This window comes from Agelaius tricolor, unplaced genomic scaffold (assembly GCF_023055355.1).
Source record: "Agelaius tricolor isolate 1412-34295 unplaced genomic scaffold, bAgeTri1.0.p SCAF_18, whole genome shotgun sequence".
NCBI lineage: Eukaryota > Metazoa > Chordata > Aves > Passeriformes > Icteridae > Agelaius > Agelaius tricolor.
In genome coordinates this window covers 2829332-2857081 of record NW_027269278.1, presented here as the reverse complement: position 1 = coordinate 2857081, position 27750 = coordinate 2829332, and the positions used below count along the sequence as shown (strand labels likewise).

Below are 27750 nucleotides of genomic sequence, written 5' to 3'. Positions count from 1 at the left end.
CTGTGTCCCCTCGTCAGCAGGAACGTTGGGTGGGTAGAGCTCCTGAGCATGGAGATGCAGCCGGGAGTGTTCATTGGGAGGCCGATGCTGTCAGCCTCGCCCTATCAGTGTGCTGTTTCCCCTGCTGAGGGATCTGTGCTTCTGGGCTGAGCCTGGTCTTTGGGCTGCCCTGGTTAAGGCCGCGTTGCGGTGCCGGCCCCGGGTTTCTCGCTGCCTTCGGGATCGCGGGCCGGGCCGAGCGGCAGCGCGGGCTGCGGGCGGCGGCGGCTGCAGTCCCAGCGCGCACCGCTGGGTGGTGCCCTCGGCCAAGGCGGCGCCGAGCGGCTGCGGCAGCGGAGGCGGCCGAGCCTGGAGCGCCACAGCCCGAGCGAGCTCAGCCCAGCCCAGCTCAGCTCAGCTCAGTTCAGCTCAGTTCAGCTCAGCTCAGCTCAGCTCAGTTCAGCTTAGACCAGCCCAGCGCAGCCGGGCGGAGGTGGCAGCGGCTGCGGCAGCGAGCGCTGCCCCGTGTCACCCGCTGCCGGCACACCCCGGCTGCCTTACGGGCCGCCGGCCGCAATCTCAGACAGCGAGGGAAGGCGCCCGCCCCGCACTTCGCCGCTCGCCGCCCGGAATCGCCCGGGACACCCGCCGCGACACCGACACCGACACCGGCCGCCGCCGCCGCCGCCGCGCCATGGCGCTCGCAAGGCAAGTGCTTTGTGTGTGTGCTTTGCTGGGGCTGCCGCTCGCTCGCGCCGAGCCCATCCGCTACTCCGTAGCCGAGGAGGCGGAAAGCGGCTCCCTGGTGGGCGAGCTGGCGGAGGACGCGGGGCTGACGCCGGCGCAGCTCTCGGCTCGCCGCGCCCGCCTGGTCTCGGAGGACGGCCGGCAGCATTTTCGCCTCGAGCGCGCCTCCGGCCGCCTCGTCGTGGCGGGGAGGCTCGACCGGGAGGAGCTGTGCGCCCAGTCCGACACCTGCATGCTCCCCTTCGAGCTGCTGCTCTCCAACCCCCTGCAGTTCTTTCGGGTCGAGGTCACTCTCCAGGATATCAATGACCATTCACCAGTTTTCCGAGAAGATCGAGTTAGTTTTAAGATCCTGGAAACGAGCGAGCCAGGATCACATTTCGCACTGGAGGTGGCTCGGGACCTCGACATTGGCAGAAACACAATCCAGGAGTACAGCATTGTTCCCGTGAACGAGTATTTCAGTGTCTCCCAGGGAAGCCGGGCTAATGGTGACAAATATCTTGAACTTGTTTTGGAAAAGCCACTAGACAGAGAGGAGCACGCTGAGATGGGTTTCAGTATTATTGCTGTGGATGGGGGCTCTCCTCCCAGAAGTGGGACCATCGAGATCTCTATTATCATTCTGGATGTAAATGATAATACTCCCATATTCACACAAGAGCGTTATGTCGGGAAGGTTCTGGAGAACATGCCAGAAGGCTCTTTAGTTCTGACTGTGCTGGCAACAGATCCAGATGAAGGAGTCAATGGTGACATTTCCTATCAACTTAGCGAAGCAGTGGGACAGAGCGACTCAGCATTTGTGATTGATCCTAAAACTGGTGAAATTACACTCACAAAATCTCTGGACTTTGAGGCAGCACACACTCATGAGCTTACTGTAAGGGCCAGAGATGGTGGGGGCCTCTCAGCCATCTGCAAGGTGTTGGTGGAGGTGGTGGATGTGAATGACAATGCCCCAGAGCTGGTGGTCAGTTCCTTCAGCAGTCCCCTCCCCGAGAACACAGTGCCCGGCACGGTGGTTGCCCTGTTTACGGTCAGGGACCGGGACTCTGGTGCCAACGGGAAGATCTCCTGTGGCCTGCAGGATCAGCTCTTCTTCTCCCTGCGGCCGGCCTATAAGAATTACTATGAGCTGGTGACAGTGAGCGCGCTGGACCGCGAGGAGACGCCTCAGTACGTCCTGAGTGTCACGGCAGCAGATGCGGGCTCGCCTCCTCTCAGCACCACGCAGACCTTCACCGTGGACATCTCCGACGTCAACGACAACGCCCCCGTCTTCAACCAGACCTCCTACACCATGTACGTGCGGGAGAACAACGTCCCCACGGTGTTTGTTGGGGCCGTGAGCGCTGCAGATGCTGACGTGGGGCTCAATGCCAAGGTGACCTATTCCCTGGCAGCAGAGCAAGGGCCAGAGCGGCCCTGGTGCTCCTGCATCTCGGTGAACTCGGAGACGGGACACGTGTTTGTGCTGCGGCCCCTGGACTACGAGCACTTGAGGCAGACCGAGGTGACGGTCAGTGCCTCTGACGCGGGCTCTCCTCCCCTCCGAGCCAACGTCAGCGTCCGCCTTGTGGTGCTGGACGAGAACGACAACGCCCCGCTCGTGCTCTACCCGGCCCCCGAGAGCAGCCCGGCCTCCAGTGAGCTGGTGCCCGTGTCGGCTGAGGCGGGCTACCTCATCAGCAAAGTGGTGGCCGTCGATGCCGACTCGGGACAGAACTCCTGGCTCTCCTACCACCTGCTGAGGGCCACCGACCCAGGCCTGTTTTCCGTGGGCCTCCAAAGCGGCGAGGTGCGTCTCAGGAGGCCGGTGACAGAGAGAGACAGCGTCAAGCAGAAGCTCCTTGTGCTGGTCAGAGACAACGGCAAGCCCCCGCTCTCAGCCACGGCAGCTCTCAGCGCTCTCCTGCTCAAGGACTTCTCCGACGTGCGCCTCCCGCACAGCAGCCCGGCCACCGAGGATCAGGCCGCCTCCCTCACCACCTATTTAATCATTGCCTTGGTCTTTGTCTCCCTCCTCTTCCTCATCACCACCGCAGCGCTGGTGGCTCGCAGGCTGTGCAGGAGGAAGGAGCTGAAGGCTGGCCACGTGCTCTATGCTGCCGACACCTTGCAGAGCGGCCTGGCCGATGCAGCCGCTGCTGCAGGGACCCTGCCCCGCCCCTATTGCTACGAGATCAGCCTCACCACGGGCTCGGGCAACAGCGAGTTCAGATTCCTCAAGCCCATCCTGCCCAGCCTGCCCCCACAGCACTGCGCCGTGGGCCAGGGCCCCCATGAGGAACAGGATTTCCCTGCTGGCCCTGTCAGCAGCGAGGACATGGCCCCAGACAGTGCTGGCACTCTCTCTGCAGGACAGTTCAACGCTCTTTCCTTTGACTAGCTGGGCTCTGCACAGACTGAGGCTTCATGGCCCATGTGGGGGGGAAGATATCCAGGGCACAGCATGTGGCAGTGGTACCTCTAGACTAATATTTGTATCTTCATTTGGTGTAATCAACCTCCTTCCAAATGTCATTCAGAATAAACATTTTCTGCCCCTCCAAATCACAAATAAGAAAGAAAAGTTACTCAGGTTCTCTCACTGAGGCAATAGTGTGTTTCAGCTGTTATGGTAATTTCTGGGAGGGTTTAAGAGTGGGATTAGCACTCCAGCTATGCTGTTTTCTCCTTCTGTCCAACTAGACCGTCAAGCTTTTCTTCTGTCCTTTGACACAAGGGCACACTTTGGTAGACTATGCCAGATCTTCTCCTTCATAAAATTTAGAAAACCCCCTTCCCAGCTCAGGAAAGCAAATATGTTGAGTACAGTGTCACAGTGTTGTGTGAGGACTGGGCTCTTTCTTCCCTGGGTTCTGGATGCCTCTTTCTGAGATGAGTGGGTTCTATGTGCTTTGGTTTCCGGTCAGTCAGTACAGCCACTGTGTGTCTGCCTATCATTCACCCGTGCTGCCCAGTGGAGTTGCTCCCATCCAACCTCTGCAATGCAGGCAACTGCAGCTCAGCTGCCAAGAAGAGTATTCTGACCCTCTGAGTACAGGAGTCTCATCCTCTGCAGGGCAGAGAAGAGCAGTAAAATGTATCAAAAAATATTCTTTTTGCCCTATAAAGCAGTGCTTGGTGTTCTGTCTCCTTGAAATACAGAAATATAACAGCACAAATAGTCTTTGGTTTACTATAACTGTTCAAAGTTTTTAAAAAATGTTCATTTCCTTTGGCTATATTTGATGAAAACTCCGTAAGTTCTTCAGAGACCATTTTCTGAAGGGTAGAATCAACATGAAATGGTAAAAAGAAGATTGATGCTGGTCTTCTTATTGTTCCCATATACAGTGGTTTCTTGTTGGGAGTAGAAAGCTGTCCCCACATTATTTCCCCCATTTGTGTTAGAGCATTTGTATTCTCCTTTTTTCCCTTTCTCCTGCTACTCTCTGAACTGAGTTTGAGCATTGTCTGTCTTTTTCTGCTTAAGGACTGCCTCCCATGTATAATAATTGATTACTTGAATGATGTCTGTGATGCACAGAATATTCAGAAAGCCTCACGCTGTGTTTTGTTGAAGTTATAAAGTTTAATATTGTGAAATTGGACACCCCTGAGTGTAAAACTGAAATAAAGAGAACACCTGAATGCCTTGTGTGGAGACAGTCTTTGTATTTTCCTTTGGCCTAGCTAGTGGGTGAGTGGGCATATCTTTTCAGTTCAAGATGCAGCTAATAAAGCATTCAGGAAAGTTGGGAGGACAATGGAATTGCTATCAGGCCTCCCTGGTTCTTTTGAGAATTCACCTTTAGGCTGAGATGGAGCCCAGGCAGGTCAGGGGAAACTGGGCCCTAGCTCCACACAGGCCCTAGGTGTGCTCTGTCTCTGCAAAGCTGTGATGCAGGGGAGTGACCTTCTCACATCTCCTGACAGCTGCATCTGCAGATGGCAATTACAGGGTGTTTGTAACACTTCAGGTGCAGGAATTTTGGGAAATAATGGCAGAAAACCAGGGAGTACTTCCCTTGGGAAGTATTTTTAGGGAGTGCCTGGAAGTGGGAATTTGACAATTCAATAAAAGAATAAAAACTGCTACCAGGGAGAATCTTTGGTATCAAGAAATGCAGAGGACTACAGCAGGACTACTTCCACAAGGCCCAGATGAAAAGGTAAGTCCTGGGGAGGAAATGGTGCAGTGATGATGACCAGAAGCCTGATGAACACCAAGGATGAAGTGATCCATAATCCAGTTAATCTGGGAAGACACAGGCCTCTGTGTGTTCTGCTGTGCTGTGTTCTGCTCCACAAATACATTGGTGGAGGGTTAGATTCATCTCATTTTAACCAAGGAACCTGCAGGCAGGTCCCCTTTCCCACTGGTGAGAAAGCCACCTGCAAACAAGAAGTCTGCATGCAAACTTCTTTTACTGGAACTCTAAAAATTATGAATAAAACTGGTTTACTGTGTGAAAGTCCTGTAGTGTCTTGACTGAATGGAACAGGGGCACACCTCCTTTCCTGGGACCAGGATCTGCTTGGCATTCTGTGTGTGGCTGAATTCCTGTGTGAAGTTACTTTTACTCAATGTTCTCCACATCTAAAGGGATGCAAGATTACCTGTGCAAATCTCTTCCACTGGTGTGGGTTTATAAAAGAGAATTGGTGTGTGCCTCTTACTGAGATCACTAGCAACCATCATCTTCTGTGGTTAAACTTCTGGGGTTTCAGTCATTCCAGTTTGAGGCTTCAAGTGTCTGAGGCAGTTCATAAACAGATGGTTTATTATGACTTTTACCCTGTGAGAGGGGGAGGCAGTGTCCTGTCTTGAAAGGCCTGAACACACTGCTGAGTTCTCCCAAGAAGCTCACTGGAGGTGCCTTTTAGGAAGGATTAAGACCTTAGTCCTGCCCTCCTTACCAAAAGAAATGTTTTTCTAGACTTGTTTGGTCATCAACACAGATGAGCTAATCAGAGATACCAAGACTGGAGGCAGCCTGAGCTGCCATGATCATTCACTGGTCAAGTTCATAGTCCTGAGGGATACGGATCAGGCAAAGAGTAAAGCCAGGACCGTGAATTTTAGGAAAGCAAAGTTCCAGCTCTTAAAGGATTTAGTCAATGGGGCCCCTCAGGGGAAAGTGCCCTGAAGGACAAGGGAGCAGAACAGACCTGGCAGATCTTTAGGGATGCTTTCCATACAATGTGTGCCCTCTAGAACCCATGTGTAGGAAAACAGGAAAAGAAGGGGACAGACCAGCATGGCTGAGGGAACATTTGCTGGTCTAAATAAAGGGGAAAGAAAGAAACGAGCAGCGGTGGGATCAGGGACAGGTGTCCAGGGAAGATTATAGGGATGCTGGCCGGTTGTGTTGGTGTTGGGATAGGGTTGTTCTGTTGCTGGCCGGTTGTGTTGGGATAGGGTCAGGTCAGCCAAGGCATGGCTGGAGCTGAACTCTACAAGGAATGCAAAGAATAGCAAGAAGGGCTTCTACAGGTAAGTCAGAGTGAAGAAAATGTATTTTGTCTCCTGAGGAACAAACTAAAAATTTATGTCTCCTATTGTATGTCTCCTGATGAACACAACTGACAATCTGATAAAAACAGACCACGAGAAGGCTGAGGTACTCAGCCATATCTTTGTCTCAGTCATTACTGACAAGGTCTCTTCCCACACCTGTCAAGTGGATGGAGCTCAGGGCAGGGACTGGGGGGAAAAAAGTCTCTGCCACTGTAAGAGAAGATCAGGTTCAAGAGCTGCTGAGGAACTTGAACACAGAAAAGTCGGCTGCTGGCTTGTGCTAGCACATGGGGTTTGGAAATCTGAGGTTGCTAATGGCATTCCAAAATTAGGATACATTGGCAGAAAAGGTGAGGGGAATAAAAAGATTATCCAACCATGACTGCTGAAAAAGCTGGGTCATTAGTGGGGGAAATTGTGGTTTTAAACTAATGGACTGTGACTAGTAATACTTTTGCTTGTTAAGAGAGCTTCATATCAATATTGTATCACCATTACAAAAACATTTTCCTGTGCGGAAACAGCACAAGAACGCCTCTGCCTTCTTACCGGTCTTGATCAGCTTCTCAAAGAAGAGATGGGCTGGAGAAGAGTAGAGGCAGGAGGTCCCCTCTGGGACCCGATATCTCCGTGGCTCTGTGCTGTCCCCGCGAGCTGCCCGTGGGCGAGGCAGGGCGGGCAGCGCTGGGCAGCGCTCGGTGCCTGCAGTGCCGGGAGGAGGCTGCGAGCGCCGCTGTTGACCGAGAGGAGCGAGAGGAAGCTCGGAGCGCTACCGGCAGCCCCGCCCGCTGCGGCAGGCTCCCTTGCCCGCTCCCTCTCTGACTCGGCAGACGCCGGGTTAGGATCGTCCCCGCAGTGCGGATCGGTGCCGCAGCGAGGCGGAGGAGCCAGAGGCAGCGGCCGGGAGCGGTGAGCCGGAGAAGAAATTAGAGCAGCAGCGGGAGCCGGAGCGGGTTGCAGATCGGCGGGGCGAACTCCTCGCTGTGTTTGCGGTTCCGCGGGCGAGATGTGCGCGGCGGGGAGGCGCTGGGGCCGGCGGCAGCGAGCTCTGCTCTGGGCCGTGCTGCTGGCGGCGTGGGAGGCGGTGTGGGGGCAGCTGCGCTACTCGGTGCCCGAGGAGATGCCCAAGGGCTCCTTCGTGGGCGACGTGGCCAAGGACCTGGGGCTGCAGCTGACGACACTCAAAGACCGCGACGCCCACGTTTTTGACACAGGTAGGACACGGTACTTCTTTTTAGACTTGCAGAACGGCCACTTATCTATGATGGAGCAGGTGGACAGAGAGGAGATATGCGCAGCTGTTGCTAAATGTGTTCTAAACTTCGAAATTCTTGTAAAGCGTCCAATGAACATTTACAAAGGGGAAGTAGAAATACTGGATATTAACGATAACCCTCCCAGTTTTCCAGAAAGAAGAAATGTCTTAGAAATCAGCGAGAATACTGCACCAGGTGCTCGCTTCCCATTAGAGAGAGCTCACGATCCCGACATAGGAGCGAATTCTTTACAGAATTACGAATGTAGTGAGAGCAGCTATTTTACCTTGGAGGTGAAAACTGGAGGTGATGGTGTGAAATATCCGGAATTATTATTGGTGAAATCTTTGGATCGGGAACAGAAGGATGCTCATCATTTGATCCTGACAGCCACAGACAATGGAAGTCCAGTGAAATCAGGATCGACAACAATCGAAATAATTGTGATAGACGGAAATGACAATGCCCCTGAATTTACTCAGTCTGCGTACAAGGTGACCGTGAAAGAAGACGTGGCTGTAGGGAGTCGGGTGTTACAGGTGACAGCAACTGACAGAGACGAAGGGCCAAATGCCGAGGTAAAATACTCCTTCTTTCAGATACCAGAGAAGTTCGACAAGACTTTTAAGATGGATCCAGAAAGTGGAGAAATTGTCATAATAGAGAACTTGAATTTCGAAGAGCACGAGTTTTATGAATTGGTTGTGCAAGCTCGGGATGCGGGTGGACTCTCTTCCCACAGCAAGGTACTCATCAAAGTCGTTGATGTAAACAACTACGTTCCTGAGATTGTCATTATGTCCGTGTTCACTCCGGTTCCAGAAGATACACCGCTGGGGACAGTGATAGCAATTTTCAGCGTCCAAGACAGAGATTCTGGAGCGAACGGAGAGGTGCAGTGCAGCATCAGCGACAGCCACCCGTTCCGCCTAGAGAAATCATTTGATAACTACTACCGTGTGGTGACTGCAGAACTACTGGACCGAGAGCAGGTGTCGGAGTACAATGTGACGGTGCGGGCGGCCGACGGCGGGTCGCCGGCGCTGCAGAGCAGCGCGGTGCTGGCGCTGCGGGTGCTGGACGTGAACGACAACGCGCCGGTGTTCTTGGAGGAGCGCTACAGCGCGCGGCTGGCGGAGAACAACGCGGCGGGCGCGCTGGTGCTGACGGTGCGCGCCACGGACGCGGACTGGGGGCAGAACGCGCGCGTGCGCTACCGGCTGGCGGAGGGGCGGGTGCGGGGCGCGCCGCTGTCGTCGTACGTGTCGGTGCAGGCGGAGACGGGCGCGCTGTACGCGCTGCGCTCCTTGGACTACGAGCAGCTGCGCGAGCTGCAGCTGTGCGTGCGGGCGGAGGACGGCGGCGCGCCGGCGCTGAGCAGCAACGTGTCGGTGCGGCTGCTGATCGTGGACGAGAACGACAACGCGCCGCAGGTGCTGTACCCGGCGCCGGCCGCAGCGGCGGGCTCGGGCGCTGCTGCGGCCTGGTCGGGCGTGGAGCTGGCGCCGCGCTGGGCCGAGGCCGGCGCGCTGGTGGCCAAGGTGGTGGCGGTGGACGCGGACGCGGGGCAGAACGCGTGGCTGTCCTACGAGCTGGCCAAGGCCACGGAGCCGGGGCTGTTCCGCGTGGGGCTGCACAGCGGCGAGGTGCGCACGGCGCGCTCGCCGCTGGCCCGCGACGCGGCGCGCCACGTGCTGCTGGTGCTGGTGCGGGACCACGGGCGGCCGGCGCTGTCGGCCACGGCCACGCTGAGCGTGGTGCTGGCCGAGAGCGTGGCCGAGCTGCTGGCCGAGCTGGGCAGCGCGGCCCACGAGGCGGCGGCGCCGGGCGAGCCGGCCGCCAGCCTGACGCGCTGGCTCGTGCTGGCCGTGGCCGCCGTCTCGTGCCTCTTCGTGGCCTTCCTGCTGCTGCTGCTGGCGCTGCGCCTGCGCCGCTGCCACCGCCAGCAGCTGCTGCCGCCGGACAGCGGCGCCTTGCGCGGCGTGCCCGTCTCGCACTTCGTGGGCATCGACGGCGTGCGCGCCTTCCTGCAGTCCTACTCGCACGACGTGTCGCTCACGGCCGACTCGCGCAAGAGCCACCTGCGCTTCTCGGCCGCCAGCTGCTGCGACACCCTCCCGGCCCGACCACCAGATGAGGTTTCGGCCGATCTCGTCCCTTCAGGAGATCAAGTTACCGAAAGCAGTGGGCAAGTTGCCTCTCAGGTACGTTAATTTTTTAAACTGTATTTAGTAGATGCGGTGTTTAGGATTTTTAGGCTAGGCACAGATGATTCACAGGCTTAGAAACCTTGTTTTAAGACAGTCACCCACTCATGAATGTCATCTGAATGAATGCGTGCTGAGTCTGCCTTGTGTATTACGTGTCGTGTTCTTTACCGCTTGCAAGAGCTCTTTTTGCCTAACTTTCTCCAAGGCTGGAAGGTTCTGTTCCATGTGTAACTTCTTAAGGAAATCTCATTCTCTTGGTCCTCTACTGACCGTTCTTTCAAATTGTTTAAGTACTTGCTAGCGCCCGGTTCCAAGCAATTCAGTTTAATTCCCTGTATCAGCTCTCAAATTCCGGTTGAATTCGGGAATCTTGTAGCTTGAAAGCCGACACATTGAAGTCCCAGATTTCTTCCATATCCACCTTCAACAAACGAATTATTCAATCCTTCTTAAGGGCATTTGAAGAGACTCGTATCAATTGGTGAAGAATTCCTCTGCTTGAGTGGTTTTTTTTCCCCACAGCTGGGTTTCGTGACTTAACCTTTGGATTCGATACAAATGGTCGATTACTGTGCAGGCATAGTCTTGGAAATAAAGTATATTTACTGGCATATAGATGAAAAAGTACTTGAATGCAAAGTACAATTCATCGCTATCTATTTATTGTAAAGCTAATTTTGGAATGTGAGTCAATCTTGAAAACACGGATTTGGACAGTTTCCGTGATGCATGAAAATGTGAGTCTGGATTGTTACAGGCAATTCTCGCCATATAGGAGGCAGTGAATTGACTGCTAAATATTTCAACAGAATTCTCCTGCTCCCATGTAAGCAACCACATTCATCTCTCAATATCTTGTGGAGATGCTCACAGCCTTGCGTGCTTCTTAAACATTACAAATTCAAATTCACGTCTTGTTCTGACAGAGTGTTAATTTCTTACCAGAAGTTGTGTATATACAGCTGGACGGCAAGGAATTATCCTTCACTTTATGAACTACCACAGTTAGCAGGAAAATATATTTTCTAACGAGACATTACTGGTCCAGTGAGTATAGCTTGACATTGGCACCTCAGAGACCCAGGACTGGAGAACCTGTCAGAGCAACTCCATGGAGCAGACAGTGTGGAGAGTTTTCTAACCTCTCCTTGTCTTCTCCATAAGGGGCTGTGATGATACACAGCCTTCCTTCAGGATTTTCTGTTGTTATTTTTTTGTTTGTGGCTTTGGCGATTTTATTTTACTGTAAAAGAGATAAGGATCTAATTTACAGGTAAAATAAAACGGCTTTTTGCAAGGCATCTGTCTGTTAACTCTTGGTAGTTCAAAAAAAACATAGCTGCCACCGACATTTCTCAGGAAATGTTCTTTAACGCCTGAGATCAGCTACTATGTGCCTGTTTAGGGTATCAGGGAGTGGTTTGTGGGATACACACACAAAAGTAATTCGGGGCTGGGTTGTATGGGTACTGATAAGATGATGCTGAGCTTTGAATGTCGAAAAAGATGGGATCAGGTGTGATGTGACATCTGTGATGTTCTCCGAGCCTGGGATTCCCGGCTCTGCTTGTCCATCAACGACCACTGTTCAAAGCTGGTAAGCTTAGCGTTAGCTGGGAATCTCAGCCATCGTAAATAAACCCACTACCCAAAGCAACGTTTCAGTGTTCCATCCGCCTTGCCTTGTCCCTCACGGAGACGGCACGATGGCAGCGGGGACACCGAGCACCCCACCCTAGAGATCAGGAAGCTGACAGTGGGTGCAGAGACCAAGATCCTGCCTACATCCCTCAAGAAAAAGGAGAGGATCTGTCCGACGGAAGGCTTGCAAGCGTAAGCAATTCAGACAGCTGTAATTCCTAGATGCACAGTTTCAGTACTGATAGATTTTCTGTTTCTCGCTCCTGACAATATCTGTACTTTCCAATCCTTCCCGATGCAAGGGAATGCAGGGCAGGATCTTCGGGCCGGTTTTTTTTCCTTGAACTCTGCGGTTCTCAGGCACGGACTCAGGGTGTCACTGTTGGCCAAGGCGGAGAAGCGGCTCAGCCGTCGGCTCCTCCCCGGCGCCCGCGCAGCGCTGCTCCGCACTGCGCAGAGCAGAGAGAAGAGCAGGAACCGCTCGACTCTGTCCTCCCAGCCCGTCCTCCGACCGGCAACAGGGATTTCTTCTATTTATTTCTCTCGAATACTGCTTCAGCTACCCGGAAAGGCTAATTTTTACTCGTCCACAGAATACCCTTCAGGAAAGCAGGGAATGGAGGTCAGATCGGCAGCGCAGGGCTGGGCAGGCGCTGGCCGGGTCTCTCTGCTGGCCGCGCTGCTGCTGCTGCTGCTGTGCGTGTGGTGCCGGGCGGCGGGCGAGCGGCTCCGCTACGCCATCCCCGAGGAGCTGGGCAGAGGCTCGCTCGTGGGGCCGCTGGCGCGGGACCTGGGGCTCAGCGCGGACGAGCTGCCGGCGCGCAGGCTGCGGATCGTCACTGGTGACGAAAAGCAGTTCTTCACTCTGGAGGAAGATAACACAAATCTGCGTGTAAATGGCAGGATAGACCGAGAGAGCATCTGCGGAGCCGTGTCGCCCTGTGTCCTCAGTTTGGAGGCGGTCGTGGAAAACCCTTTTGACATATTTCATGTGAGTGTCACTATCCAGGATATCAATGACAATGCGCCGCAGTTTGACAGAGAATTTGTTACCATAGAAATTATCGAGTCGACGCCTCCTGGGACCAGGTTCCCTCTGGGCAGTGGCAGAGACCCCGACATTGGAGTGAATTCCTTACAAAACTACGAACTTACCCCCAGCCCACTCTTCTCCCTCTTAGTGAAGGAGAGCCCTGATGGGACAAAACACGCGGAACTGGTACTGGAGAAAATCTTGGATAGAGAAAAACAGAGAAACCACCATTTGATACTGACAGCAGTGGATGGTGGGAATCCAGTCCGATCTGGGACCGCCCAGATTAAGATTAACGTGACCGACGCAAACGACAACCCACCAGTATTCACCAAAGAAATCTACACTGTTCGACTGATGGAAAACCTGCCAGAGGGCTCCTTAGCTTTTCAGGTGAAAGCTACTGACAATGACGAAGGTACAAATGCAGAAATTACCTACTCTTTCAGTGACATAGCAAAAAGTATCCGCCAGCTCTTCACTCTGGACCCTAGGACAGGGGAGGTGAAGGTTACAGGACCCTTAGATTATGAACAAAGGAAATACTATGAAGTGAGTGTTGAAGGCAAGGATGGGGGCGGGTTGACAGCACATGCCAAAGTGCACATAGACATTATAGACGTAAACGACCATGCCCCAACACTTTCCCTCCTGCCTATCTTGAACCCCATACCCGAAGACTCAGTCCCGAGCACAGTTGTTGCTGTGATCAATGTCCGGGATAGAGATTCGGGAGAAAACGGAGAGGTGAGCTGTAAAATGGACGGAAATTTGCCTTTCAGATTAGAAACTTCATCAGAGAATACATACAAACTAATAATAGCCAGTGCCCTGGATAGAGAAAACGTCTCTGCTTACAATATCACCATCACTGCCACAGACCGGGGCAGTCCGCCACTGTCGAGCAGAGCGGAGCTGGTGCTGGAGGTGTCGGACGTGAACGACAACGCGCCGGTGTTCGAGGAGGCGGCGTACAGCGCGTACGTGGCGGAGAACAACGCGGCGGGCGCGCTGGTGCTGCGCGTGCAGGCGCGGGACGCGGACGCGGGCGCCAACGGGCGCGTGAGCTACTGGCTGGCGGGCGGCAGCGCGGGCGCGGCGGGCGCGGCGCCGCTGGTGTCGGTGGAGGCGCGGAGCGGCGCGCTGTACGCGCAGCGCTCCTTGGACTACGAGCAGTGCCGCGAGTTCACGGTGGCCGTGCGGGCGCAGGACGGCGGCTCGCCGGCGCGCAGCTCCACGGCCACGGTGCGCGTCTTCGTGCTGGACCGCAACGACAACGCGCCCAGGGTGCTCTGGCCCGCGGCGGCGGCGGCGGCGGGAGAGGGTCCGGGAGGGGCGGCGGCGGCGGCGCCTTTCGAGGTGGTTCCGCGCTCGGCCGAGGCCGGCTACCTGGTGGCCAAGGTGGTGGCGGTGGACGCGGACGCGGGGCGCAACGCGTGGCTGTCCTACGAGCTGGTGCAGGCGTCGGAGCCGGCGCTGTTCCGCGTGGGGCTGCACAGCGGCGAGGTGCGCACGGCGCGCGCCGTGGGCGAGCGGGACGCGGCCAAGCAGCGGCTGGTGGCCGTGGTGAAGGACCACGGGCAGCCGGCGCTGTCGGCCACGGCCACGCTGCACGTGGTGCTGGCCGAGAGCTTGCAGGAGGCGCTGCCGGAGCTGAGCGAGCGGCCGGCGGGCGCCGAGGCGGCGGCGGCGGCGGCCGAGCTGCAGTTCTACCTGGTGCTGGCGCTGGCGCTGCTCTCGGCGCTCTTGGTGCTGAGCGTGGCGCTGGCCGTGCTGGCGCGGCTGCGCCGGGCCGGGCCGCCCGCCGTGCTGCGCTGCCTGGGCGCGCAGCGCTTCTCGCTGGCCGGCGCCGCCTTCCCGGCCGACTTCTGCGAGGGCACCTTGCCCTACTCCTACAACCTGTGCGTGCCGCCGCCCGCCCGCGCCCTGCCCGAGGCCGCTTGGCCGCCGCCGCCGCCGGTGCCCATCCTGTCGGCGGAGGAGCTTCTGAATGGGGAGCCCTTGGGGAAGCCGAGCCTGAGCAGCAGCGCCGCCGAGGGAGGGGTACCTACCAATCCCGACGCACCGCAGGTCTGTAAAACCGTAACCTGTTTTCTTGAGCCTTTCTTAACAGGTTTTATCTTTTTTCCCGCATTGATACCTTTGTCAGGATCTAGACATTACCTGTTGGTCAATACTATTTAGTATTTATTCCAAAAGGGAACACGCATCTGGCTCTAATGGTTGAGAAGTTATATGTTGTTCTAACTTTCTGCTTGCCCTCCCGTTTTTTGGGAGAAGACTGCTTCACATGTTGTCGGTCTAGTGAGGTTGACTATTTTTCCCCCTGTTATTCTTTGCTTGATGCAAACTGTGTTTTAATGCTGTTTCTAAAATTGCCATCAAGTGTACCATGTTTTGACGAAATGCTGCTGCAGAAAAGGCAGCATTTATGGGACGGATATATACTTCCCAGTCGTGATTTTTAAAAGGTTTTTAAACAATTATTTGTCAGTTCAATGGAGAACGCAGATTCTTGCTCTGCAGAAAGAGATCTGCTGATTCTGCGTGACAGAATTCAGTAAAGGGAACTATCACTTTTGGTTTGTTGGTAGGATGGGGCATGTGTTTGCTTGTTATTTGGGGTTTTTCCTGAGATGTGTGCATTTTCAACACGAAAGAAGAAATTACAGGTTGTTCCTCCCTTCTGGAAGAGTGTCGAGTGTATTTGGGGATAAGTTTTCTTCAGGAATGGTAGGCGAGGTTGCTTAATTATTCACGTCATTATTTATCTCTGCACTTCTTTCTGCAGAGCCACGTGTTCCTCTCTTCTCTTCTTCTGTTCTGTTCCTGCTGTTCCCCTTGGATCTTTCCGAACCGTTGCTCTCTTTTCCTTGGGTTTCCCCGGGTGGTGTAGGTGGGAATGGCTGGTCCATGTCTCCCAGAAGAAATGAAAATCGGGGTGATTTCTTTTTCTAAGAAAAGACAATTAGCCATAGCACTTGATTCTGCCGTGGCCACAGCTTCCGATTCATCTAAGAGGTTTTGTCTACATCTTTTGAGCTGACTAAAATCGTATTAATTAATAACTGTGATGGGGAATCATAACTGTGCAGGAGATTCGTGGTTCTTCGTGAAGGAATCAGGGAAATAATGCAGATACTAGCCTGCTGCAGATTCTTCCTTAATGATCTGTTTATCCTGAAAGTGTATTCTGGGACCTGGTTAAAAGCTGGCCACATACTTCCTTGTTTAACGTTTTTTGGTCTTGGACTCCATAAAGACTCGTTTCTCATGGATAGAAAAGTGACAGCTTCTCCATCCAGAGTACAAGAAGAGACAGTCACTGATCTTTTGCGTGAACACTGTTGCAGAAATGGCAGGAGTGGTACCATTAGTGAGGCGAGTTATTTTTGCTAGTTTCCTTTTTTCATTCTGGCTCGTAGTTCCCCTTTTTTTTTTTTTAACCATTCCTAATATTTCTTTCATACACAGGTGTAAAAGAAGACTGAGGTCTCAAACGGGAAAAAATCGTAATTTTTTTTCCGAGCCTATTTTCTTACCATTTTATAAAAAGAGAGGTGTTTGGACTCTGTATAGAGAATTCGTTCTCTTAGGGGTTTTTTTAAATTTGGTTGTTTGTTTTTTAGGTGGGTCGCCCTTCCACCCCTCCCTCCCCAGTATTTCTTACAAATGTCTGTGTAAAAGGATAATAAGGCTCTAAGATCCAAATATAGATATCAAATGTGTAGGGGATTCGCCAATTGACACTTTAGACACTTAAATCGGGTATACTTGAAAATTTATCAAAGGCCATCAGAGTCTAAGGTGTGCAGCTGTGCCTGAAAGTATTTTGTTGAAAATGTGCCATAGCTACATGAATACGCAATAATTAGAACAAGGTTTTGCTAATGAGCATCAACCCTTTACATCTTAACTTCTGAGAAAATAAAAACTTCTTCCTGTGATCATAGAATAACTTGATTGAATATAATTACGTATAAACTGGATAGGTTCATTACAGGAGTTTTCCTGCATCCTGGGTAGCTGAAAATAGAGTTGGCACAGAGTGATAAAGTAACCTACAGCTGTATATCAGAGACGGATTTCTTTCGCTACCCTTGCGCGGGTCATTTCATCATGTCTTCTACAAATATTTGTGATGAAAGTTCTGCTTTTGATTACTGTGTTAGGACTCGTAATCCTCCGTCCGTCGTATTAAAATAAATACATTGCATTTCACTGCGTGCAGTGCCGGGAGGAGGCTGCGGGCGCCGCTGTTGACCGAGAGGAGCGAGAGGAAGCTCGGTGCTCTGCAGCCCCGCCCGCTGCGGCCCGGCTCTCTCGCGGTCCCGGTGTGTGAGTCGGCGGCGGAGCAGTCTGGGATCATCCCCGCGGTGCGGATCGGTGCTGAAGGGGCTCAGAAGGGCCTGACAGGAGCGGCCGGGGCAGAGCGCCGGAGCGATACCGTGAACCAGATCGGTGAGCGGCGGAGGAGAGCTCCCGAGGGTGCTGCGGTGCCGCTGCGGAGATGTGCGCGGCGGGGAGGCGCTGGGGCCGGCGGCAGCGAGCTCTGCTCTGGGCCGTGCTGCTGGCGGCGTGGGAGGCGGCGTGGGGGCAGCTGCGCTACTCGGTGCCCGAGGAGATGCCCAAGGGCTCCTTCGTGGGCGACGTGGCCAAGGACCTGGGGCTGCAGCTGCCGGAGATCCGCGATAATGCCGTCCGTGTTGTCTCCGAAAGTACGACGCAGTATTTCGCTTTGCACGGGAAGACGGGACATTTAGTGACGGCAGAGAGGATCGACAGAGAGCAGCTGTGCCGACTGGTGGAGAAATGCGTGCTGCGCTGTGAGCTGATAGTGGAGGGACAGATGCAGGTTTACGGAATCGAAGTCGAGATAACGGATGTTAACGACAATGCGCCCAGCTTTCGACAGGCAGAAAAAGAACTGAGACTTAGTGAGATGACAGCCCTGGGGTCGCGATTTCCCCTGGCCGAGGCTCACGACCCGGACTCGGGCCTGAATTCCCTGCAGAGCTACGAGCTGAGCGGTGACGAGCACTTCTCGCTGGCCGTGCAGGCGGGCCCCGGCGGCGATCAGCGTCCCGAGCTGGTGCTGGCCAAGGCGCTGGACCGGGAGGAGGCGGCGTTTCACGAGCTGGTGCTGAGGGCGAGCGACGGCGGCGATCCGGCACGGACGGGCACGGCTCGGATCCGCGTGACCGTGGTGGACGCGAACGACAACGCGCCCGTGTTCAGCCAGGCGGAGTACATGGTGCGTGTGCCCGAGGACGTGCCCGTGGGCTCCACCCTCGTCACTATCACAGCTACGGACGCCGACGAGGGTCTGAACGGGCAGGTGAAATACAGCTTCCATAAAATTTCAGACCGAACCTCAGAACATTTTAATCTCGACTCTGAGACAGGAGAAATAACTGTTAAGGACGACTTGGATTTCGAGGAAATCTCCTCCCACGAATTTGAGGTTCAAGCACATGACGGAGGAGAGCTCTCTGATACTGCAAAAGTGGTGATCACCGTGACAGATGTCAATGACAACGTTCCCAAGATTTCGGTGAGGTCGGCTCTTAACGAGATCTCGGAGGATGCCCCTCTGGAAACTGTTGTCGCACTCTTGCATGTGCAGGACCGGGACTCGGGTGCTAACGGCGAGGTGCGCTGCTCGATCGACAAGGACGTCCCGTTCCGGCTGGAGAAATCTTTTGAGGATTACTATCGCGTGCTGACAGCGAAGGAGCTGGACCGGGAGCAGGTGTCGGAGTACAACGTGACGGTGCGGGCGGCCGACGGCGGGTCGCCGGCGCTGCAGAGCAGCGCGGTGCTGGCGCTGCGGGTGCTGGACGTGAACGACAACGCGCCGGTGTTCTTGGAGGAGCGCTACAGTGCGCGGCTGGCGGAGAACAACGCGGCGGGCGCGCTGGTGCTGACGGTGCGCGCCACGGACGCGGACTGGGGGCAGAACGCGCGCGTGCGCTACCGGCTGGCGGAGGGGCGGGTGCGGGGCGCGCCGCTGTCGTCGTACGTGTCGGTGCAGGCGGAGACGGGCGCGCTGTACGCGCTGCGCTCCTTGGACTACGAGCAGCTGCGCGAGCTGCAGCTGTGCGTGCGGGCGGAGGACGGCGGCGCGCCGGCGCTGAGCAGCAACGTGTCGGTGCGGCTGCTGATCGTGGACGAGAACGACAACGCGCCGCAGGTGCTGTACCCGGCGCCGGCCGCAGCGGCGGGCTCGGGCGCTGCTGCGGCCTGGTCGGGCGTGGAGCTGGCGCCGCGCTGGGCCGAGGCCGGCGCGCTGGTGGCCAAGGTGGTGGCGGTGGACGCGGACGCGGGGCAGAACGCGTGGCTGTCCTACGAGCTGGCCAAGGCCACGGAGCCGGGGCTGTTCCGCGTGGGGCTGCACAGCGGCGAGGTGCGCACGGCGCGCTCGCCGCTGGCCCGCGACGCGGCGCGCCACGTGCTGCTGGTGCTGGTGCGGGACCACGGGCGGCCGGCGCTGTCGGCCACGGCCACGCTGAGCGTGGTGCTGGCCGAGAGCGTGGCCGAGCTGCTGGCCGAGCTGGGCAGCGCGGCCCACGAGGCGGCGGCGCCGGGCGAGCCGGCCGCCAGCCTGACGCGCTGGCTCGTGCTGGCCGTGGCCGCCGTCTCGTGCCTCTTCGTGGCCTTCCTGCTGCTGCTGCTGGCGCTGCGCCTGCGCCGCTGCCACCGCCAGCAGCTGTTGCCGCCGGACAGCGGCGCCTTGCGCGGCGTGCCCGTCTCGCACTTCGTGGGCATCGACGGCGTGTGCGCCTTCCTGCAGTCCTACTCGCACGACGTGTCGCTCACGGCCGACTCGCGCAAGAGCCACCTGCGCTTCTCGGCCGCCAGCTGCTGCGACACCCTCCCGGCCCGGCCGCCGCCCGACGAGCCCGCGCCGCTGCTCGGGGACGGGGACCCGGCCGGCGCCCTCCCCACGGATCCCGCCTCCGTCCCGGTGAGTTCCCATACCAATTTCTATCCGCTATTCCTTCTTATATTGCTTCTCTACTCTTTTCGGAGTCCTGTTTGCTGACATGGAAGGCAAAGTATCTTTTAGGGACGTGCTAATCGCGTGTCTTATTGCTACACCACGATGGACATGGGGTCGGGTGTTGGCTTTCCTGTGTTTGAGGGATGCATGATAAAGGAGACTTCTCTTGGCTGGAGAGTTTTTTAAAGGAAGTTGTTTCTGTATCGTATGATCCTCGCTGCCTCAGTATCTTTTGACAGACAGGTACTGTTCCACCTCCTTCCTGCTTTTCCTCTGAGATGCATTTGGCAGACCAATATTTCTCCACTCGTAGTAAAGAGGTGTAAAGATACCTGTTTGAAGGCTATATGTTATCCTGGTGCATGTGTAAGGGAAACCCTCTGAATATCTGGTATTTTGATGGAAACTGCTTTCAAAGGTTCAAGGTCGAGACAGAGCATGCAAGATCTTAGAGGCAGGAGATGCAAATAGTGGGCTCTGTGTGTGAAAGACTGTTAAGAGAAAAGATAAGATGAGATGATAAGATGAAAGATAAGTTTTCAGTGTTGATCTGTAGTATAATGTAATGCAATTTTCTCTATCCCAAATATGTGTGGGTTAACAGAGAATAATGTAGTTCTATTGAGAATAGGTGTGTTTACAGGTTATTGTAATGTAAATAATGTATTGTAATATATTTAATGTATAGCCAATATATTTAATTAATAGCCCTATATATTCCAATCTGAAATGTAGCAATGGGGGCTTTGCAATAAGGAAATTAATTACATCCCTACTTTTAATACCTAGATTATGTATTTTCTCCAAAAGCTGTAATCTACATTAGTTTGAACACTACATTTCTGCAGATGTTATCTTCTTGTCTTCTTCTTTGTACTGATCTTAAATGGGCCTTTGTATCTGGTAGTATCTGATCACATCTCTTACATTTGTCTCATACATGCCTTTCATTTTTACAACTCGTCAGGGAAAGACATTCATAGATGTGTTTCCTTAAATTTTTAATGGGAGCAATTGTCTTATTTCTCACTTGCACACATTACGAAGTCAAATACTAGTGATGGTAAGTTGTCTCTGCAACTTTTTTTGCAGTGGAGTTCCTCTGCTAATGGTAAAGATCAGAGAGAACCAAACAATCTGTAACGAGATTCAGGAGACTCTTGCAGGTGCAGTGTGTGGGGAAGCCCTGTTGGAGAGAGAGCAGGTGTGTTTTTTTTAACTTCCATGGTCCATTGCTGGACTACATAAAGTGAGTATGCTCAGATTATAAATGGCCAAGCTGTGGATTCATAAGCTTGCTTTTCTACAATGGTGTGCTCTCTGTAAGGGATGATTAATCTGTTGACTTGTTTGTCCTGACCAGGTAGAGGTGGGCCTGGGTGTGCCTGTAACTCTATCTGAAAATATCTCTAGAATCTTACTTATGTTTCTAACCTTATTTGTAACATCCTCATGGTGAACAGTCAGGGAGAGATTGGCCTCAGGGAGAGACTGGCCCTTAAGCAGGCAAAGGGGGGGTCTGTGATCCACTAATGTGAGTGTGCCTTCAAATGATGCCTAATGCCAAGGCCTGTGCCACTTACACCCAGTGCCCTTTTCCTGTGTCCAGAAAAGGATGGCAATCCTCCAATGAATTTGTCTGCAAGCAATGCCCAGGGCAGTGCATGCTTCAGTGCTTCTGTGTCTAAGAAATGCTGCGGGAAATGTCATTTGTCCAGCTATGTGTCCTTGTTACAGTTGTGATGTAGAGTTTCACTGTGTTTGTACTAAGCTTTTCCAAACTTTGAGAAAACCTTCAGATGTTATTAATGGCTCTTGCTTGTTGATGTTACTGCTGATGTTTTTTGGTTTTTTGTTTTTTTGTTTTTTTTTAATTGAAATTGGTAGGATTGTAGGGATGGGAGAGTCTAATTTTCCAGCAAAGTCCAGGTTTGGAGTTTTTATTTGAAGCACGTGCCAGAAAGTCACTCATTTTATCCTCTGCCATGTCTGATACAACTCTTCCCTGTGAGTGGTAGCTCTGGGATGTGGACATAGACTTCACATGAATGGTTCCAAAGTGGCATATATCCAAAACTGTCCATGTGTTTAGGAAGAATGATGACGTCTTTGTATTGATCCTGATCTGAGTCTTTAACTGAGCTGCATATTGGTTATGACTGTTTAGACATTTTACATTTCTTCAAATATCAGTGATGAGCAGAGTCCATATGTGTGGACCTGTGTTGTGATCCCTGCTCTCCATAAGGAGAAGTTGTGTGGAAAATTTCTTCCAGTGGTGTCTGTCTGCAAAGGGGTCCCTGTTGGGTGATGTCTGAGCATTGTGCCAGTGCAGAGAGAGGGCTGGTGGAAGAGTTGCTGAAATATCTAAAGGGTTGGTATAAATATGCAGTTTTCCCTAGCTGTTATATGGATCACATAGTTGTGGTTGTGTGCATTTTTCTTTGCTTTTTCTCCAAATGAATTTCTTGCAGTGCCTTACTTCTAGATATTCGATATGTGTCTTATGTACTTGTTAAAGGTGACACAAGTTAGGCCTTCAAACTTACGCCTTTAAACATAAGCTTTAATATAGGCCTTCAAACACAGGCCTTCAAACACAGGCCTTCAAACATAGGCCTTCAAACATAGGCTTTTAAACACTGGCCATTAAACTTGGGTGTTTAAAATCAGGCCTTTAAGCATAGACCTTCATACATAGGCCTCTAACCTTAGGCCTTCAAGCTTAGGCCTTTAAACTTAGGCCTTCAAATCTGTGGGGTATGAGCAGGCCACATAGTAGAAAAGCTGATGAGAGCTCTGGAGATTTAATGAAATGAAGTCACACTGGCAGTCTAGAACAAGATTTCAAGGTCTCACTTCCAGCCTAACACCTCAGTGGGCTCCAAGTGCTGTCGGGAATGAATTTCCTTGCCCACAGAGAGGCCTGAGATTTCCTCTGGGTGAGTTTCTCTGAATGCACTCCTAATGCATCCCTGCATTGCTGGAGTGGTTTTCTTTTCTTGACATGTTATTACAGCTGATGTAGAATGAGGACATGTGAGGGGGGTACATCTGTCTTCTAATTTTGTCATATGTTAAGAGATGTAAAAATGTCACATCTTTGTGGATCCGTGCATGTGATAAAAGAGGGGAAGTGCATAGTTTGATAGAGAGTTCATGAAAGTGGCAATTATATTTTCCACCTTGGATCTCAATTCAGGCTCTGTTTCCTGGAAGGCCATGGTTCCTGTTTCCTTCCCACTTGTGAGTGCTGCTTTGCAGGAAACAGTAACTTCCCTTGAGAACCAAATGAAGACAGAATGTTGTGTGTGAGGAAAATGAAAAAGCTGCTTAACTCAAGTGGGTAGCTGTAAAATGCTGCTGTCCAATTCCACTTACCTGGGGATTCTTCTTGTGTCTCTGAGGTCTACACAGGTAGGAGCTGTTCTCTGTGGGTTCCTGCACTGCACAGGCCCTGCTGTGTCACAGTGGCCAATGATTGGCCCCATGTATGGCAGTGGGAGATATTTGGCTTGGCTTCTTTGATTTAATAAGTGCCAAGGATTTCTGTTGTTCTGCTGCTTAGTAAAGTCATTTAGTCCAGTCAGAGAGACCTCATAGTCCTTTAAAATTCCTGCAGCTTGCCTAGCTTGTGCCTTTAGGCCTATGTGAGTTTCTAGGTATTCTAGGAAAGAATTTTAAGGCTGTGTTGTGGTAAAGATGCAGAAAATCACAGCACTGAAATATCTCCCCCACTCTGATGGGGTCAGATGGAAGTTTGGGGTTTGTATATGAATCTTCAGAATTCATTGAAAACCATTCAGCTGATTTTGCAGTCCTAAAACGGATTGGGGAGATGTTGAGACTTTTGCCTAGAGGTTAGGAAAATCAAAATAATGGAAATATTAAATCAGTAATTGTAGCAGGCCAAATTTTTGAGTTTCCACCAAAAGCACAGAAGGTTTTCAGAATGGAAGGGGAGTCAGTGTAAGGCAGAGTCTGCAGTGCTTTGCACTTTGTTATTCTCTGCCAGGTATGTATGTACACTGGCATTTTTTGAGAGCACATCCACTGCTTCTGGGCTTCACATTTCTCTGCAAGTGTTATTCACTGTAAAAATGTCCTTTTGATTTGCATGAGTTTTTCACAGATGATGGGCAAAGAATATCTTGGGTATAACTGGAACAATTAAATTCTAAATCATCTTAGCAATCATCTTTTAAGATTTTCCCTTCAGGTCTTTGACTGTGCATGAGAAAACCGATCTCGATTTTTGGAACACATATTTGGTTTCTGATTTTCATACCATCTCAAACCAGAGAGTGCAGAAAATCTATGATAAGGAGGAATACTTGTTTCCGTGTCTATTGCAGCTAGAAATAAATAGATCGTTCTCACACGGATATTGCTGCTGTAATCATAAGGGTTTCTACTTGTGGTTAAGCCAGAGCTGCTGCTGTGGGTGTTTGCAGTCGGGGAGAGCCCCCGGGGCCGGTGCAGGCGCTGAGCCCCGGCCAAAGCCGGGCCCCGTTGAGCGCGGGCATGCGGCGGCTGCAGTGTCGCGGCGGCGCCTCCGGGTGTCGCTGTTGGCCGGCGCCGAGCGGCGCTGGAGCCGCCGCCGCCGCTGCCGCAGCGTCCTGCCCCCGCAGGCTGCTCGCTCGGCCGGCGCCGGCCACAGCGGCAGCGGCACCGCCGGCAGCAGCAGCGGCGAGAGGCGGCGAGAGGCGGCGCGGCGAGCTGGGTGTGTTTGAGCGGTGTCTGTTTTGGGCGGCGAGAGCGGCTGGAAGGGAGGCAGGGCAGCGGCAGTCGGCAGGAGCGCGGCGAGCGCAGTGGGCAGAGAATGGCGGTGAGGCAGAGGCGGCAGAGGCGCGGGCCGGGCGGCGGGCGAGCGCTGCTGGCCGCGCTGCTGCTGCTGCTGCTGTGCGTGTGGTGCCGGGCGGCGGCCGAGCGGCTCCGCTACGCCATCCCCGAGGAGCTGGGCAGAGGCTCGCTCGTGGGGCCGCTGGCGCGGGACCTGGGGCTCAGCGCGGACGAGCTGCCGGCGCGCAAGCTGCAGGTGGCGTCTGCCGGCAAGAAGCAGCTGAAATACTTCACGGTGAATGAGGAGAACGGGAACCTGTACGTGAACGAGAGGCTGGACCGGGAGGAGATGTGCGGCGAGTCGGCGACCTGCTCCGTCAGCTTCGAGGTGCTGGTGCACAACCCGCTGAACATTTTCCACGTCGAGGTGGCGATCGAGGATGTGAATGACAATTCCCCGGCCTTCAGGAAGGCTGTTCTGCGTCTCGAAATTGGTGAATGGACTTTTCCCGGTGCTCGGTTTCCTTTGGAGACGGCACGAGACGCTGATGTGGGAAGTAACTCCCAGCTGACTTACCAGCTCAGCAGCAACCCGTCCTTCTCTCTAGCCTTAAAGGAGAGCCCCGACGGAAGCACGCAGCCAGAATTGGTGCTGGACAGAGCGTTGGACCGGGAGAAGCAGAACTCTTTTGATCTCGTGTTGATGGCGGTCGATGGCGGGGACATCGCGAGGTCTGGGACTGTCCAGGTTCTTATCAACGTGACAGATGCCAACGACAACCCGCCCGTATTTAGCAAAAGCCTCTACGAAGCACGAGTGTCAGAGAATTTGCCAGCGGGGTCACTGGTACTGCAGGTTCAGGCGACGGATGCAGACGCAGGCACCAACGGGCAGGTGTCCTACTCCTTTGGCAACGTCCCTGATGCTATCAGTGCAATGTTTGCTGTCGATAGGGAAACTGGGGAGGTCAGGACGGCGGGTGCCCTCGATTTCGAGGAGAAGAGCAAATACATATTCGGCCTGGAGGCGGGGGATGGTGGGGGATTGGTATCACACTGCAAGGTGCAAATAGACATCATAGACGAGAACGACAACGCACCCGTGATCACGATTCTGTCACTGTCGAGCCCAGTGCCTGAAGACTCGCCAGTCGGCACGGTGGTAGCCCTGCTGAACGTAAACGACCCAGACTCCGGCGAGAACGGTGAGGTGTCGTGCTCGCTGTCGGGAGAGGCGCCGCTGTCGATCGTGGCGTCGTCGGGCGGCTCGTACAAGGTGGTGACATCGGGCGCGCTGGACCGCGAGCAGGCGTCGGAGCAGCGCGTGACGGTGGTGGCCCGGGACCGGGGCAGGCCGGCGCTGCGGAGCAGCAGGGAGCTGGTGCTGGAGGTGTCGGACGTGAACGACAACGCGCCGGTGTTCGAGGAGGCGGCGTACAGCGCGTACGTGGCGGAGAACAACGCGGCGGGCGCGCTGGTGCTGCGCGTGCAGGCGCGGGACGCGGACGCGGGCGCCAACGGGCGCGTGAGCTACTGGCTGGCGGGCGGCAGCGCGGGCGCGGCGGGCGCGGCGCCGCTGGTGTCGGTGGAGGCGCGGAGCGGCGCGCTGTACGCGCAGCGCTCCTTGGACTACGAGCAGTGCCGCGAGTTCACGGTGGCCGTGCGGGCGCAGGACGGCGGCTCGCCGGCGCGCAGCTCCACGGCCACGGTGCGCGTCTTCGTGCTGGACCGCAACGACAACGCGCCCAGGGTGCTCTGGCCCGCGGCGGCGGGAGAGGGTCCGGGAGGGGCGGCGGCGGCGGCGCCTTTCGAGGTGGTTCCGCGCTCGGCCGAGGCCGGCTACCTGGTGGCCAAGGTGGTGGCGGTGGACGCGGACGCGGGGCGCAACGCGTGGCTGTCCTACGAGCTGGTGCAGGCGTCGGAGCCGGCGCTGTTCCGCGTGGGGCTGCACAGCGGCGAGGTGCGCACGGCGCGCGCCGTGGGCGAGCGGGACGCGGCCAAGCAGCGGCTGGTGGCCGTGGTGAAGGACCACGGGCAGCCGGCGCTGTCGGCCACGGCCACGCTGCACGTGGTGCTGGCCGAGAGCTTGCAGGAGGCGCTGCCGGAGCTGAGCGAGCGGCCGGCGGGCGCCGAGGCGGCGGCGGCGGCGGCGGCCGAGCTGCAGTTCTACCTGGTGCTGGCGCTGGCGCTGCTCTCGGCGCTCTTGGTGCTGAGCGTGGCGCTGGCCGTGCTGGCGCGGCTGCGCCGGGCCGGGCCGCCCGCCGTGCTGCGCTGCCTGGGCGCGCAGCGCTTCTCGCTGGCCGGCGCCGCCTTCCCGGCCGACTTCTGCGAGGGCACCTTGCCCTACTCCTACAACCTGTGCGTGCCGCCGCCCGCCCGCGCCCTGCCCGAGGCCGCTTGGCCGCCGCCGCCGCCGCCGGTGCCCATCCTGTCGGCGGAGGAGCTTCTGGGCGGCGATTCCTGCGACAAGCCGAGCATGAACAGCACCGCCGTGACGGGAGAACCACTGGCCGAACCCGACGCATCGCAGGTCAGTAAAGCCTGAGCTTCTTCTGTTTCTACAAGTTCCCAAAACGTCATCTTTTTTTCCCCGGGTATTCTCGGTGTGCTTTCAGTGGGAATTCTTCATCTGTATCCCCACGCAGCGGCGTAAGTTTTTAATTTTCCCTAGGTAAGCGCTTCAGCTGACAGGCTTTGATGATAGCTCTCCTTTCGGCTAGTAGCGGTGTTTCTCAGTGTTTCTCCTTGTTTCTCGGAGTTGTGTTTATGTGAGTTGCACAGTCCTGTCTCCGTGACGGACTGAGTTAAGGAACGGGCTATCCCCCATTCATGGCGAGCAGGAAGCCCTTGATTCTTCCTTGGTCTCTGGTTCATCTTCAGGCTCACGGTTTTATCTTTAACACTTGAGATCCATAAATTAGAATCTATTAGCAACATTGAAAGCAGGTTCGTTTTCTGTGGAACGAGAATGGCGGATTCTGCATGGCGGGGTCGAGGAAAAAAAGAGACAGCACTGACATCTGGTGCTGGAGATATTTCTTTCCTGACTGAATTGTTCAGAAAGGGTGTGCTTGGAAGTCGTGTATAGCATTACCCAAACCCATTCGTTAATATTTTTTTTTCACCGTTCGATTTAGAAAGGAAAGGAATGTGGAAAGTTCCTTTCAGTCTTTCTTCTGAGTTAAGGAAGAGATTGTCACCCGTTTTGACAGGAATGCAGTAGTGAGGCCAGATGGCTTCGTTTATGCGTCCTGGCTGGCAGTTCTCTCTGTTTTGCTCTTCATGATCTTTATTTCGTACACTGGTGAGAGTGCTGAAAGATTTCTGTTTCAGAGATTGTTATTTTTCTATCTCACAACGATGTTGGGGGTGTTATGAATCTCAAATATATCGGGAACAGAAAAACTTTGCAATTCTGTTTATTAGGATAACCATCTGAGAAATGAAGGGATCCCATATGAGGGAGATTGGCCAGAGGAGGGTTTAGGCAGTTTAATCAAGCCCATTTGCACATTGATTAGTGGTCAGCACAGTTTCACGTGTTGTACTTTTATTCTACGGTCCCATAATTATTTTCTTAAACACATAGC

The 27750-nt window shown here is 54.3% G+C and overlaps 4 protein-coding genes across 4 annotated transcripts; 3 read left to right on the top strand and 1 right to left on the bottom strand.

Annotated features, from left to right (window-relative positions):
• The first annotated feature begins 78 nt into the window (after positions 1 to 78).
• On the top strand, positions 79 to 4382 carry LOC139597578 (protocadherin beta-15-like). Its single transcript, XM_071443024.1, has one exon. It carries the CDS (start codon positions 674 to 676, stop codon positions 3116 to 3118), a length of 2445 nt encoding a protein of 814 aa, XP_071299125.1. The 5' UTR covers positions 79 to 673; the 3' UTR covers positions 3119 to 4382.
• A 9060-nt stretch (positions 4383 to 13442) lies between these two features.
• On the bottom strand, positions 13443 to 15351 carry LOC139597953 (uncharacterized). The gene is made up of 3 exons (XM_071443777.1): positions 15173 to 15351; positions 13642 to 14422; positions 13443 to 13541 (listed from the first exon to the last, which is right to left on the bottom strand). Exons 1-3 carry the CDS (start codon positions 15349 to 15351, stop codon positions 13443 to 13445), a joined length of 1059 nt encoding a protein of 352 aa, XP_071299878.1.
• A 1327-nt stretch (positions 15352 to 16678) lies between these two features.
• LOC139597952 (protocadherin gamma-A10-like) lies at positions 16679 to 23867 on the top strand. Its single transcript, XM_071443776.1, has 2 exons — positions 16679 to 19342; positions 23805 to 23867. The coding sequence occupies exons 1-2, from the start codon at positions 16886 to 16888 to the stop codon at positions 23865 to 23867; spliced, it is 2520 nt and encodes an 839-aa protein (XP_071299877.1). The 5' UTR covers positions 16679 to 16885.
• An 80-nt stretch (positions 23868 to 23947) lies between these two features.
• LOC139597950 (protocadherin gamma-B5-like) lies at positions 23948 to 26705 on the top strand. The gene has a single exon (XM_071443775.1). It carries the CDS (start codon positions 24201 to 24203, stop codon positions 26703 to 26705), a length of 2505 nt encoding a protein of 834 aa, XP_071299876.1. The 5' UTR covers positions 23948 to 24200.
• Positions 26706 to 27750: the final 1045 nt, after the last annotated feature.